The 14,346-nt window shown below is 57.7% G+C and overlaps 2 protein-coding genes across 2 annotated transcripts; one reads left to right on the top strand and one right to left on the bottom strand.

Annotated features, from left to right (window-relative positions):
- Nucleotides 1-2,371: 2,371 nt before the first annotated feature.
- On the top strand, nucleotides 2,372-5,950 carry DOC2A (double C2 domain alpha; the record flags this gene model as incomplete). Its single annotated transcript, XM_082671181.1, has 10 exons — nucleotides 2,372-2,636; nucleotides 2,994-3,073; nucleotides 3,292-3,366; nucleotides 3,497-3,606; nucleotides 4,813-4,939; nucleotides 5,021-5,080; nucleotides 5,155-5,318; nucleotides 5,449-5,530; nucleotides 5,620-5,716; nucleotides 5,805-5,950. 10 exons carry the CDS (start codon nucleotides 2,372-2,374, stop codon nucleotides 5,948-5,950), a joined length of 1,206 nt encoding a protein of 401 aa, XP_082527307.1.
- Nucleotides 5,951-6,358: 408 nt separating this feature from the next.
- Nucleotides 6,359-12,009, bottom strand: INO80E (INO80 complex subunit E; the record flags this gene model as incomplete). Its single annotated transcript, XM_082669879.1, has 5 exons — nucleotides 6,359-6,941; nucleotides 10,724-10,840; nucleotides 11,218-11,329; nucleotides 11,434-11,512; nucleotides 12,000-12,009. 5 exons carry the CDS (start codon nucleotides 12,007-12,009, stop codon nucleotides 6,720-6,722), a joined length of 540 nt encoding a protein of 179 aa, XP_082526005.1. The 3' UTR covers nucleotides 6,359-6,719.
- Nucleotides 12,010-14,346: the final 2,337 nt, after the last annotated feature.

Genomic DNA, 14,346 nt, shown 5'->3' with positions numbered 1-14,346 from the left:
AAAAATACACATATGAATGAATAGTTGTATCTTAGCTGTTTTCAGGCACAAAGTTCAGCAATGTTAAGTATATTCACATTGCTATGCAACCTAAAATCACAATATTTAGTGATGCCAAACTAGTGCCAGGCCTAGCATGCCGGCAGCCTCTGCTCCCCAGTAGTGGGGGAGACAGAAATGGAAACAGACATGACAAACCAGAGACAGCACTGGAAGCTGGGGGCTGGGCTGGGGGTGGGGAGATGTTCCAGTAAGTCTCTTAGGAAGAGGGGGTCCAGGATGACCCCTGAAGAAAGGAAAGATCTTCCAGGCTGAGGAACTTGTATGAGCAAAGGTCCACAGGTCTGAGAGATCCAGGTGTGTTCTGGGAACCGCAAGTAATGGTCCTGAGAGCCAGCAAGATGAGCACGGGGGATGAGATTAGAGAAGTCAGGGTCTTGGGCTGAAGGGCCTTGAATCAGGTCACTGTGAGGACTTTGTCATTGGGGGCTGGCAAGTTTTGGACAAAGGAGAGCCAAAATCAAAGGCTGGAGTTAGACTGACAGGCAGGTGACAGGGCTCAGGTGAGAGACAGCAGAGAGCGGAGGAAGGCCTGCAGGGCTCTGAGGCATTCAGAGCGAAACCCCACGCTCCGCTCCACCTGAAGGACAACTGGAGATGGGAGGGTGAGGGAAGGCGGATTCGCAAAGGAGATGCCATCCCTGAGAAGGGGACTTGGACCCTCGGGGGCTGGGTTGGGTCACAGGAGAGAATCCTGAACAACTAATGGAAGGAGGCGTGGGGGGAAGGCCACAGCCTCAGGCCTCAGACTCTCAGGTTTCCCAGCCAGGGTCCGAGACCCCGAGATTTCAAACCTGGGACCGTAGGCGGATCAGACCCCCTTCCCCAGCCCGTTCCTGGGTCACTGCGGATCTCTAAGCCCCGCCCCCACAGGCCCCGCCCCTACGGATATTTGGTAGGGGAGGGCCAGACACCCTCCCCCCCTCCTCCAAACGCTCTCTGCGGAGGAGGGGCATAAGGACGCGCGAGGTAGGGGGCGGGGAGGGAGGAGGAGCCGGCGTCGCCATGGCAACCAGGCCGGTGGTCTGTCCTGGAGACCCGGGAGGGAAGCTAGGAGAGAGGGGCGGAGGGAGGCTCCGCCGGCTCGGCGCGGGGGCGGCGCGGGGAGGAGTTGGGGAACACCGGGCAGTTCTCACTGTGGGTTCCTGGCGGCGCAGGGAGCCCGTGTGTCTGAGAGCGTGTGTGTGCGAAGTTCTCCTGGGTGAGTGTGCCAGCGCGTGTCTGGGTTTGTGCATGACTGTGGTGTGCGCACGTGGGCACAGGCGTGTGCGCGGGAGTGTCCGTGCAAGATGCGTGTGTCAGCCTGCCCGTGAATGTGTGTGCACCCGTGTGCGCTCCTAAGTGTGCCCGGGCGGGCGCCGGCGGGAGAGTCCCGCCCCCTCCCCAGCCTCCGTCCGCCCCTCCCCGCCCCGCGCCGCCTGCGCCGGCTGCATCCTCGCCTCCACCTCGCTCACCCCCTCCTCCCCGCACTTTCTCCTGCTCTCCCTCCCTCTCGGCTCAGACTGCCGGACTCGGCGCTCTTCTCGCCGGCCGCCTTGGGAATCGCCGGCTGCCACCGCCCAGCTCGCACCCGCTGGCCCCCCAGTGCTTGGGCACCTGTTGGAGGCGCAGAGACAGGTGCAGGGGGCTGGGTTGCCGGGGGCGAGAGGGTGAGGGTGAGTGTGTGTTAGCCTGTGTGTGCCCCTGGGGGTGTTTAGCTCTCCGGAGGCTGTAATTTCTGGCTCCTCTGGAGAGCCAGTTTCAGGAGGAAGCATCTGAGGCAGGGGTCCTCACCTTGGATGGCAGCGGATGGGGGCCCAGGCAGGCGGGCAGATCCTGGGGCTGAACGAAGGGACAGTGGGAAGTGAAAACCTAAGAGGTGGGTGACCCCCAGACCAGACAGGCGCCTGGTGCAGAAGGATAGTCAGAGCCTCAGAAAGACAGAGGAGGGGGCCTAGGGGGCAGCTTCAGGGGTAGAGGACCCAGGGCAGACAGAAGCCCAGAATGAGGGGCTGGCGCTGGGAAGAGGACAGAGGGACAATCTAGAGGAAAGTGGGCAAGGCTGAGGTGGAGCCAGGACCTATCTGGGGGGAGTGGGCTGGCAGCCCAGCCCCATGGAGCACAGCTTGGGGTCTAGAGGGCCCAGGCCTTCTGCCTGCCCGTCAGCGGGCACAGGCTGCCCTCTCCCTCAGCACCTAGGAAGGGAGGCCAGTGAGGGCCCACAGACCCTGGCGGGTGCCGCCTGGCCCTCAGCCAGCAGACGGTTAGGTTTGAGAAGTCAGCCCCGGGCTCAAGCTCTCTCGAACCTCCCTCCCCCAGCCAGGGGTGCTGCATGAGGGGCCGCAGGGGCGACCGCATGACCATCAACATCCAGGAGCACATGGCCATCAACGTGTGCCCGGGGCCCATCCGGCCCATCCGCCAGATCTCTGACTACTTCCCCCGCCGGGGACCAGGACCTGAAGGGGGTGGCGGGGGCTTCGGAGAGGCCCCTGCTCATCTGGGCCCCCTGGCCCTGGCACCCCCTGCAGCCTTCCTTGGGGCCACCACGCCCGAGGATGGAGCTGAGGTGGACAGCTATGACTCGGATGATACCAGTGAGTCTGCGGGCTTGAAGGGCCCAGGGTGCTAATGGGGGCCTCCAGGCTTGTGGGAAGGGGATGGGGCCCTGCTGGGGGTGGGGAGGCGGCGGGCACCGCCACCACAGCTGCAGTCAGTGGAGATTACAGGTTCAGCTAGGCTCAATATTCAATATTTCTGCTGAGACACTCAACCACCCACAGAGCACCAGTTGCAGCCCAGCCAGGGACCCAGACGTGCACACACAAGCAGGCTGACAGGCACAGACACGCACAAACCTTCACAGCTGGCACACGTAGCAGGCCTGCCCACCTGTCTCTCACACACACCTGTCTTTACGCACGGACTCAGGTTACCTCTTCCCTCTTCTCCAGCCGCCCTGGGCACGCTGGAGTTTGACCTTCTCTACGACCAGGCTTCCTGCACTCTGCACTGTAGTATCCTCAGGGCCAAGGTGGGTACTCCCTGCCCCCCGAGAGCCCTGGCCCTGTTTGCCTCCTACCCTGAGAGGGGTGCATTTCCATTCTCCTTTCCCTTCCTCAGGCCTGACTCCTGCTCCTCTCCCAGCACCCATCTTGGCTCTCCCGCCCCCAAGGGTCCACACTACAGAGAGAGGGAGGGAGGGTGGGCAGGCTGGGACCTCACAGCCCTCTTCCCTCCCCTCCTCCCCAGGGCCTCAAGCCCATGGATTTCAATGGCCTGGCCGACCCCTACGTCAAACTGCACCTGCTGCCTGGAGCCTGCAAGGTAACGGCCTCCCCCTACCCTCGCCCCCCAGCCTGACCCAGCTTGTGGGTGTGCCCCCAACCTTCGTCTGCCTCCAGCCTCTGTGGGTCTGGGGGACATGTACTGTGAACCCTTCGTCCCCACACCTAAGGCCAATAAGCTAAAAACTAAGACTCAGAGGAACACGCTGAATCCCGTGTGGAATGAGGACCTGACGTACAGCGGAATCACAGATGATGACATCACCCACAAGGTGCTCAGGTGAGGGGTCTGTCCTCCCGGTTACCAACGAGTCCAGCTCAGCACCTCCTTGGGGACAACTGTCATTGGAACCTTCTTTGGTTGGTCGACCCACCTCCCATTAAGCCCTCGGATGCTCTAGAACCATCAGTGGCTCCTTGTCCCCTTCGGGAGCAGGCCAGAATGTTCCCCTGGGTTCCTGCCCTCCAAATAGCTCCTACTGCTCCTCCAACAGAGGACCGCCCTCTTGCGACTGGTCGGGTTCCTATCTCCTGACCTTTGCCTGTCGTGTCTCTTCCTGCTTCCTCTCTCTGCCGGCCTAAATCCCACTCATCATTTGAGGCTCTGCCTCCTCCTGCAATCTTTCCCTGCTCACTGAGACCCCTTCTCAGAGCCCCGACTTAAGTCAGACCTATGCAGCAGAGGTCTGCCCATTCTGCTGCCCTTGTCTCCCTAACATCTCTAAGGAGTGAAGTCTCAAGCGACAGAAACGGGAATGAGGCTTAGGGAGGTTAAGTGACTTGCTCAAGGTCATGTGGTTGCTAGGTGGCAGAGCTGGGAATTGAACACCTCTGCATGACACAGCTGCTCGAGAGTGTCACAGCAGAAGGCAGGGAAAGGGGCTGCAGACCGAGACGGATGGAAGTAAAAGCAATAATCTCTTACTTGCTGGGTTCATGAGTCTCTCCCAGGCTGGCTCCCTGCTCCACACAGGAAAGGACAGGGGCTCTAGGGGGAGGTATGCGCTCCTGGTCCAACTGCTCAAGGCTCCTTCAGGCCTTCTAGCTCTTACATCCTGGACCCGTGACCCACATCCACCAGTGCACACCCTGTGCATGTTCAGTTGGATCCTGTCCCCAGGCCCTGAATGGAGGCTGTGTGTGTGTGTGTGTGTGTGTGTGTGTGTGTGTGTGTGTGGTCGCGTTCCCAAGGTTTGTGAGGGCTTCCTCAAGGAGCCGAGCAGGTCCTGATGGGCCGGGGACAGCCTGGGCAGCTGGAAAGGGAGGCGCAGAGGAACAGGGCAAATCAAAACATCCTCCCCCAGCTCCAGGCCTGGTGCTCCCCACACAGCCCTGAGACAGCCCATTTTACAAGTGAGGTGTAGAGTATTTAGGGCAGAGCTGGGACCAGCCTCGAGTGTTCAGAGTTCAGTCGGAGGACCTTTCTCCCAAACTGGAGTGGGGCTCAAGTACCCCAGGGGGCCTTGACCCTGAAGTTCCCTACCAGGATCTCCGTCTGTGATGAAGACAAGCTGAGCCACAACGAGTTCATCGGGGAGATCCGTGTACCCCTCCGCCGCCTCAAGCCTTCACAGAAGAAGCATTTTAACATCTGCCTTGAGCGCCAGGTCCCGGTCTGTGCCAGGCTGCGGGGTACCACGGGAAGGGGGCCCTGGGGAGATCAGGTTTCCAGAACTTTCTCTTTGCCCCCTCAGCTGGCTTCACCCTCTTCCATGTCTGTGGCGCTGAGGGGCATCTCCTGTTACCTGAAGGAGGTGAGCCACCCACAGGGACCGCATCTGGGCGGGAGGTGGTGAGGGTGCCGGCTGACGCCCGCGTCTGCTGGCAGCTGGAGCAGGTGGAGCAGGGGCCTGGGCTGCTGGAAGAGCGCGGGCGCATCCTGCTGAGCCTCAGCTATAGTTCTCGGCGCCGCGGGCTGCTGGTGGGCATCGTGCGCTGCGCCCACCTGGCTGCCATGGACGTCAACGGCTACTCTGACCCCTACGTCAAGACGTGAGCCCTCGCCCTGCCCCGAGGCCCACCCTCCCCTCCCCAGGGACTTGCCACCAGCCCCGTCCTCTTCTGGGCCTGGCCTGTCCCTGACTGACCTGCTGCCCCACCCGTCCCTCCTCCCCCTCGGCAGGTACCTGAGGCCAGACGTGGATAAGAAATCCAAGCACAAAACACGTGTGAAGAAGAAGACTCTAAACCCGGAATTTAATGAGGTAAATGGGGCAGAGGCCAGAAATCGAGCGGGGCTGGGGCTGGGAGTGGGGGCAGAGCCTCACGGAAGGTGTCGCTTGCCCTGTCCCAGGAGTTCTTTTACGAGATGGAGATCTCCACTCTGGCCAGCAAGACTCTGGAAGTCACAGTCTGGGACTATGACATTGGCAAATCCAACGACTTCATCGGTGAGGGAGGAGCCTGCTGGGTGGTGCTGATGGAGGGCAGCCCGGCAGTGAGCCCGGCCCTGATCTTGCCTGCCTCTACTGCTCCCAGGTGGCGTGGCCCTGGGGCCAGGCGCCCGGAGAGAGGCCCGGAAGCACTGGAGCGACTGTCTGCAGCAGCCGGACGCAGCTCTGGAGCGCTGGCACACCTTGACCAGCCAGTTGCCCCCGGCAGCCGGAGCCCTGCCCTCAGCCTGAGCAGGACAGCGGCCGCCCAGCACAGGGCCCTCAGGGCTGGGCCCAGTAGGCAGCCTTCGCACGAGTGTGTTGCACGTTTACACGGGGTGGAGGCCCCACCCCGCACTACTTGTCTTGTTTCGTGTCTCCGTGACCGTGGGTCTGTCTTCTTGTGAGGGACTGTGGAGATCTATATTCACATATGCAAACTTCCTCCCGCCTGACTCGCTACAACAGACAAATATGCAAACCACCCATCCAGAGCACACCTGCAGGGGGGATCCCACAGTGCCCCTGCCCCAAGGACCCGGCTGCTGCTCCTCTCTCCTGCCTCTCCAGGCTGCCCGGCCCCCTCCCCTCCAGGGAGGAGGTCGGATTAGGGGGGGTTTGGAGGAGGAGGTTTCCAAAAATGAAAATGACACACACAAAAAGAGGCACTCCTTTAATGCAGAATCTTCATTAAAAAAACCACCACCACCGAGCCCTGTACAGCTGCCCTTTTAAGTGGGGGGCCACCGCAGGGTCTCTGCCTCTCTGAGAGGTGGCAGATGCTCCTGGCCCACTCATTTAAATAACTGTCCCCTGGATTGGGCTGGGATGTGAAGGCAGGGCCCTTGCCCTCCCTGGAGAGGGCCCACCTTCTGGGGGACATTCATGCATGTTTACGCCTTTTCTGATTGTGTCAGTGGCCACAGCATGGCAACCGGGCGTCAATAAACGTCTCTGCGGAAGCTGGGGGCTCATGTGTGCTGACACAGAGGGCGCTGGGCAGGGGGTCAGGCAGAGGGGTTCACTCCGGGATGTCGATCACCAGGTCATCATCCCCGTCCAGGGCGTCGTCCCCACTGCCTGCATCGCTGAACATCTGCCGAGGGACGGCGCTCAGGATCGTAGGGGGAGGCATCTTGGGTGGGGGCAGTGGGGCCAGGGCTGCCCCCACGCCGGCCCCAGAACCCCGGCCTGGGAAGGTCAGCGGCCCTCCCACGGGGCAGTCGGGGGGTCCTACCGCCATCTGCAGCAGCGGGGAGAAACACAGGGAGGGCCTGTCAGGGAGGCACTGGGACCTCCAGGAGGCTGGCACTGCCCCTTAAGACAGTTCCAGGGGATGGGCAAGGGGGCAAAGGCTCATTCAAGGGGTAATGGACACAGCCAGGCCAGCCACGGCTGGAATCAGGGAGCCTGCCCCACCTCAGCCCTGCAGAGTCTCACACCAGCAAGTGCGTGGGGGTGAGGGTTGGTGATGGAAGTGCTGATGAGGGTGGCAGTGGAGAGAGTCTCATGGGAAACCAGGAGGGAAAGGCCGGGCCCTGCCCTTGCCAGTCAGGCACTGTGGCTGCCCCTGGGATAGCAGCCAGAGCCAGAGCCAGCCTGGAGTGCCTGCCTGCCCGCCTCTGGGCACCTCCAGTACCACCTGCCACACTGGCCTCCTCTCCCTCCTCCTCCTGCAGGGCTCACTGGTTCGGTGGAGGGTGTCAAAGGTCTTCACCCCCGGCCGTGCGAGGCTTCTACCTCTTGTGTCTGGGAGAGGCCCCTCTTTGGGATCCCCAGAGCCACCGGCCTAGGCCAGGCCCTCCTCTCAGCTCACCTGGACTCCCTGCCTTCAGCCTCTCCCAGATCCAGCTCCTCCTCCGCACTGCAGCCAGAGTAAGCTCTCTAGAACACAGACCTGAGCGCGTCACTCCTGTACTCGGGGGCCTCCGGCTCCTCGCTGCCCTCAGGACAGGCAGTGCCTGAGAACAGGCCAGTCCTTCCACCTGGACTGTCCTTTTCTATTTGTCAAAGGTCCTGCTTTGTGCTCTGAGGCTGGGAAGTGGCCTCTGTCCTGCCCAACCCTCCAGTCCCACCCCTGCCAGGTCCTTCTGAATCCTTCCCAGAGATCTGTGGGCCTCCTGCTTTGCCTGTAGGCACAAACTGAGCACCTAGTATGTGCCAGGTGACTTCCATTAATGATCTCTCACCATTCCGACCACCCTGGAAGGGAGGAGAGATCATCAGCCAGAGGAGGAAACGGAGGCTTGGAAATGGAGGTTTGAAGGCACAGGCCTGCCAGGTCCCCACCAGGCAGTGTCCAGTCTGGCCCCGGGTGCGGGGATGGCAGTAGTCTTCACAGTGGCCCTTCTGATTGCCTTAACACATTCGGGCCCCTGTGGCCTACTCTCTGCTTCTCAAGGTGGCCCCCTCACCGCCGCTGTTCCTAGGGTGGCATGGAGGGCCAGAGTGGGTTTGTACCTCGGGCGACTGGGGTCTGCCAGGATGGATGACAGGAAGCCCAGCTCTGAACAGCACCCTTGCACCCAGTACCAGGCACTCATGTGCACACACGGGAGCAGATGCACACGCACGACTGAAAAGGCCGGTGGCATGACTGTCCCCCTCCTCTGGCCACCACCTCTTGATTACCTACCCGAGGCCCCATGTACTACCCCTGCTTGGACTGACTTCATGGCCTCCTCAGCGTGACCCACGGTAGTGAATGCTTATCTGTGGCGTACTAGGGACAAGGCACCAGGCTAAGTGTTTTCTCTCTCTTAACTCATTTTATCCTCACAACGACCCCACCGAACAGAGGAGCAAGCGGAGGCTCTGAGAGTTAAATGACGCGCCCAAGTCGCACGGCGAGTGCGTGGAGGAAACCCAGCTAAAACGGGTGAGGCCCAGGCTCCTGACTGACCTGCTTCAGTCTTCACAGCGTCCCCTCCCCTCTCCTCACACCACCACACCCAGAAACTTCAGGGACCCCCACTCTCCTCACAGGACACCCAGCCTTCTATGACCTGACCCACCCTATCCTTCCTACGCTGTTCGCTCTCACCCCTCCGGCTCCAGCCCAAACACCGCTTTTGCCGCGTCCCCCCCTTCCTTCCACAACCGCCTCAGCCTGAATATCCAAATCTCACCCTGGGCTCAAGTGTCACCTGTTCTTTGAGGCCGTCCCTGATTTATCCCCTCCCCCATGCACCGCCATTGGTTTGGGCCCTTTTCCCCTGCCTGCCCCGAACATAGCTCACTGACACGCCTCTGGGTCAGGAGCCAGCACTTCAGAGTCCTGAACTGCCAAGCGCACCCCACGCCACGCCTCCACGCTCTGCTCCAGGTTTCTCTGGCCCGTGCCTTCTCCACCAGTCCGCCCAGCCCAGGAAGCAGAACCCCTGCCAAGTAGCGTGAAGCAGGAGCTGAGCAGTATCGTCACCCATTAGCTACTCATCTTCCAGGCTCAAGGGCCACGGTCACGCGGGAGGAAGTGGCAGAGCTGGGGTTAGAACTCCAGAACCCACACTCCTAACCACAAGCAGGGCTCCCGTTCCACCTCTGGCTCCAGAGTCTCGAGTCTACAGTCCACCCAACTTGAGAGCTGCCAGCCCGGTCCTTATTTCACTTTGACTCAGAGCTGGAAGGGCACTGTGCCTTCTGTGTCCTCATCTCTCCCAGGGCTCAGGGTGCAGAGACCTCTTCTCCTCGCCATCCACCTCCCTGCCCGTGACTTCCAAATACGGCCCCCGTGCGGCCCAGGCTCACGTCACCCAGTTGTCTCGTTGACATTTCCAGACAGCATCTCAAGACATCCAAAGCCAAACTCACCTTCCTTCCCAAACCTGCTCCTCCCACAGTCCTCCCCGACTCAGAAAAGGGCCACTTCTTTGGCTGCTCAGGCCAAAACCCCTGGAGTCACCCTCAACGCCCCTCTCTCTCACAGCCCACACGGCTCTTCCTGGGGCTCATTCTTTGAAAGAGACCCATCACCCACTTTTCACTCTTCCCCCTGCTGCCTGGTTGACCGCAGGAGCCTCCTCACTGGTATCCCCACTTCCATCCTGACCCCCCACCCACCAGCCTATTCACTGCAGTGTCAAGCAATTTTCTTAACATGTCAATCAGATCAGACGCCCCTCTGCCCCACCTTCTCCAGTGGCTCCCGTTTCACTCACAGTACCAGCCAAAAACTTCCCAATACCTCCAAGGCCCTCCACAGCCTTGCCCCTCAGGTGCTGTTCTGACCTGCTCTCTGGTCACTCTCCCTCTCACTCTCCTCCGACCACACTGGCCTCCTTCCTAGTCCTTGAAGAAGCCGAACACGTACCCACCCCCAGGGCCCCTGTGCTGGTTCTTCCTGAATGAAACACTTTGCAGAGAGCCAGAGGGCTTTGCTCATTTAAGTCTCTGACCACCCCACTGTAAACATCAGCCCCATGTACTCTGGTGTTTCCCACGCTCTTTACCTGAATCTATTTTTCTACATTGTTACCTATTTATCTTGCTTGTTTCCTGCCTACCCTTCGAGAACATGGGCTCCATGAAAGCAGGGATTTCTGCTTTGTTCGCTATTGTATCTGCAGCACCTAGCACAGTGCCTGGTACACAGTAGACGCTCCGCAACACTGGCTGATTACACGTGGTTTGATCACTCACTTTACAGACACACAATCCGAGACCTAGAGGGTCACGGTCACATGGTTTCTAAGTGGTGCAACCTTGACTTGATTCTAGATCCCACAACTCTGCCCCTCCTTGGGGGCTGCCTGGCAATACAGAACACTTGTGAAAATGAGCCTGGCCCCCAGCCACCTTCACTCTGAGCTCCCCGAGTCTGGGCTTGCCCTGACTGGTCTCACAGGGAGCCTGGGAGCCAGGACTTCTGGGACCCGCCCCTCAGCGCCTAACCCTGGGCTGGGTCCCCAGCAGCAGCCCCAAATCAGCCCTTCAACGTTCTCGGACAGGCCCCCAGCCGTCCTGAGCCTCCCTCAGGTGGCTGTCCTGCCGTTCTGGCCCCTCCCTAACGTCCCCCAAACAGGGTACCTTGAGTTTCCGGGGCAGGCGGGGCCGTTTCTCCCGCTTGGGCCTCAGGGGGCTGGGCTCGGGCAGCTGCAGGGCCAGGTAGTCAGAAGGGAATGGGGGGTAGGTGGGGGAAGCCAGCTGCAGGCGGGAGTGAGGGGATGGAGATGGGAAATGGAGTGGATGGGGTGGGGGTAGAAGGAAGAAATGCAAACAGGAGGAAGAATGGAAAAACAAGAGATGGTGATGAGTGTGGCTCCTGAGAACAGACGGGAGGGGACAGCAGCAGGACTGTGTCCTGGGGTCTCCTCTCCTCAGTCACGTCTGTCCCCATTCCTACACCAGAGAGAAGTAGGCAGCCCCGACTCACACCCCTCCGAGGCACGCTTGCTGGCCACACCCAGACAGATGTTCTTGGTGCTGGGCTGGCTTCACCCTGAGGCCTGGACCCTCTGCCCAAATGATGCCCACCTTATTCCCAGGCATCTGACCATTTCCCACCCTTGACCCCAACTCACCGAGCTCAGGTATGGGGAGGGGGCCCCAGAGGCCTGAAGGGGAAACCCTGTTGAAGGAGGCAGGGAGAGGCTGGTGGGGGAGGGGGCACCCCCCAGCGGAGGGCTTCTCTTCCTGGAGAAAGGACAGGGGAGGGGGTCAGAGGCAAGAGGCAGCCCAGGTACCCTCTCCAACCCCCACCCCCCACCCTCCAGGGAAGAATGATGGCTTCTTCTCACCTCTTAGGGGCTGGCGTGTCCGACAACTTGGATGTCCCCTCTGTCTCGCTGTTATCTGAAGATGCAGTGGCATCTGAGTCTGTGAGGGGGAGGGCTGGTAAGTAGTGGGTGGGAGTCCCTGTCTACCCCAGAGGGGCGTAATCTCAACTCTACGGAAGGGTTCTGGGGAATCTGAAGGGCACACAGGTGTATTCTGGGGAGGCCCACAGCTTTCTTAAAATGTCCTTTACGACCTAATTCCTGCCTGGACTCCTCCCTGGTAACATACTGTCAAGCATTTTCTACGTGCCAGGCTCTGAACAGGTGCTTGACATTCACTGCCTCTCCTTGTCTTCGGAACTATCCAAGGAGGAAAGGGAAGACGTCACCTCCGCTTTTCAGATGCAGTCACGGAGGCTCAGAAAGGAAGGTGTTGGACTGGGACTTGAGCCCAGGCCTCTGACTCCTGACCATTTTATGCTATTCTCTCCTTATTTGCCTAAGCTGTCCAGAGCTTACCTCTGCCCCACTCCACATATGCAGGGTCCTGGTAATTTGCCCCTCAAATCTCTCCTACCTTCACTCACTGCTCCCCATTCCAACTGTCACGAGGTCAGGTCAGCACCATGTCAAAATCACCTGCTAAGCAATCTCACCTCTCCTGCCACCCACTGTCCTCCCCAAGGACAGAACAACATAAAAGGCAAAACTGATCACATCCTTCCCAATGCCTGGAAGCATTTGAAGTGCTTCTTAATATAGCCCCAACCCACCCTTCTGGTCTCCCAACCAAACTGTATTCTTCACATCACACCAACCTATTTTCTCAAAACCAAAATTCATTTCCCAGATTTGTGCCTCTACCTAAAAGGCCCATCATCCACTTAACAGATAACCATTTACACGTAAAATACGTTATTCCCAATTTCTCTGCTCAGATAGATCCTTTAAGAAGCAGATTAGGGCTTCCCTGGTGGCACAGTGGTTGGGAGTCCGCCTGCCGCTGCAGGGGATGCAGGTTCGTGCCCCGGTCCGGGAAGATCCCACATGCCGCGGAGCGGCTGAGCCCGCGCGTCCAGAGCCTGTGCTCTGCAACAGGAGAGGCCACAGCGGTGAGAGGCCCGCGTACCGCAAAAAAAAAAAAAAAAAAAAAAGAGAGAAGTAGATTAAATGCCACCTCTCTGAAAAGTCTCCCAGAATCCCTCAGGCCCAGTTGATGGCTGACTCTTCCAGAACCCTTTACTCTCACTGGTCACAGCTCTCCTCACTCTGCTAGGACATTGTCATATACGGGTGTCTCCCTGACCACACTGTGGGCTTCTCCAGGAGATAAGTGGTGGCTTATGTCTCTGGCTCTTGTTTCTCAGCTATATCCCACTCTGATCATAAACAGGCTGGGTTCCCTCACGCCTCCTATCCTGAAGTCCCCCTCCAAAAGCAAGTTAACTGAAAGACCTCCAGGAAGGAACACGAAGGCAATGAGAAGCTAGAATGAAAGCCAAATATTTTGCCATGATCTACATGAGTTGGCTCCTACCTACTTCTTTGACCTCATCCACTGCCTTCCTATAATATGTAAATGAATAGGTGTTCAATGTTCTAATAAAACATTATTTACAAAAACAAACAATCTAGGGACTTTTCTGGTGGGGCAGTGGTTAAGAATCCGCTGGCCAATGCAGCGGGCATGGGTTCGATCCCAGGTCCAGGAAGAACCCACATGCCGTGGAGCATTTAAGCCCGTGTGCCACAACTACTGAGCCTGCGCTCTAGAGCCCGTGAACCGCAACTACTGAAGCCCGCGCGCCTAGAGCCCGTGCTCCGCAACAAGAGAAGCCACTGCAATAAGCCCGCGCACCGCAACGAAGAGTAGCCCCCACTCGCCGCAACTAGAGAAAACCCGCGCGCAGCAACGAACACCCAACGCAGCCAAAAATAAATAAGTAAATAAAACAAAAACAAGCAATCTGGCTAGCTTTTTGCTGACCCTTGCTCTAGACACCATGGAGAGAGGTGATTGCATGTGACATGGCTTATGAGAAAAACTGGGCCACAAAGGCCCACCTTAGGACTTTTTCAAATTGTGGGTATCAACCCAATAGTGAGTCACAAATTCAACTTATTGATTTACAACGAGCACTAAATGGAAAAAAAAAAATCAGTCTAAAAAGTATCAGAACAAACTGCATATAGGGCTCTTAACATTATTTCACTAAATTTTGTTTTATAAGCAAGTAAGTACGTGGGGGTTGGTCACGATGTAAAATCTATTATTGGTTGTAAACGGTGCTCAAAAAAAGTTTGAGAACAGTGCTTTATGTGCTTCATCCCTTCTCCTCAAAAAACCTGGTACGTTTTTACCTCAGGGAATCTGCATCTGTGACTCCCTCTGTGGGAAATCTCTCACTCATCTTCACATCTTCTTCTTATCTAGGTCCCAGCTCCAACATTACTTCCTGAAAAAAGCCTTTCTTGAATTCTTTATTAAGATGTTGCCTGCCATCTACTTTTGTATGGTCTGTAACTAAGAACGGCTTTTACATTTTTAAATCGTTGGGGGAAAAGAAACTCCGAAGAAAAATATTTCATGACGTGAAAGTTTTATGATATTCAAATTTCAGTATTCATAAATAAAGTTTTATTGAAACACAGCCATACTCACTTATTTACAACTCACCTATTACTGTTTCTGCACTACAAAGGCAGAGCTGTATAGGCGCAACAGAAATTGTACATTCTGCAAAGCCTAAAATACTTATTACTTGGCCCTTTACAGAGAAAGTTTATCAACCCCCGTTCTACTCCAATCCCTACCACGTAACCCTGATTTTCTTCTTCAAATCTAAAATTCTAGTTTATTTCTTTGCTTACTTACTACCCCCAACGAGAATACAAATTCCAAGAGGCTTTATCCATCTTGGTTACCACTGTATC

The sequence above is a fragment of the Grampus griseus genome, assembly GCF_964374135.1.
Source record: "Grampus griseus genome assembly, chromosome: 14".
Lineage (NCBI taxonomy): Eukaryota > Metazoa > Chordata > Mammalia > Artiodactyla > Delphinidae > Grampus > Grampus griseus.
This window is presented reverse-complemented; position numbering and strand designations above follow the sequence as displayed.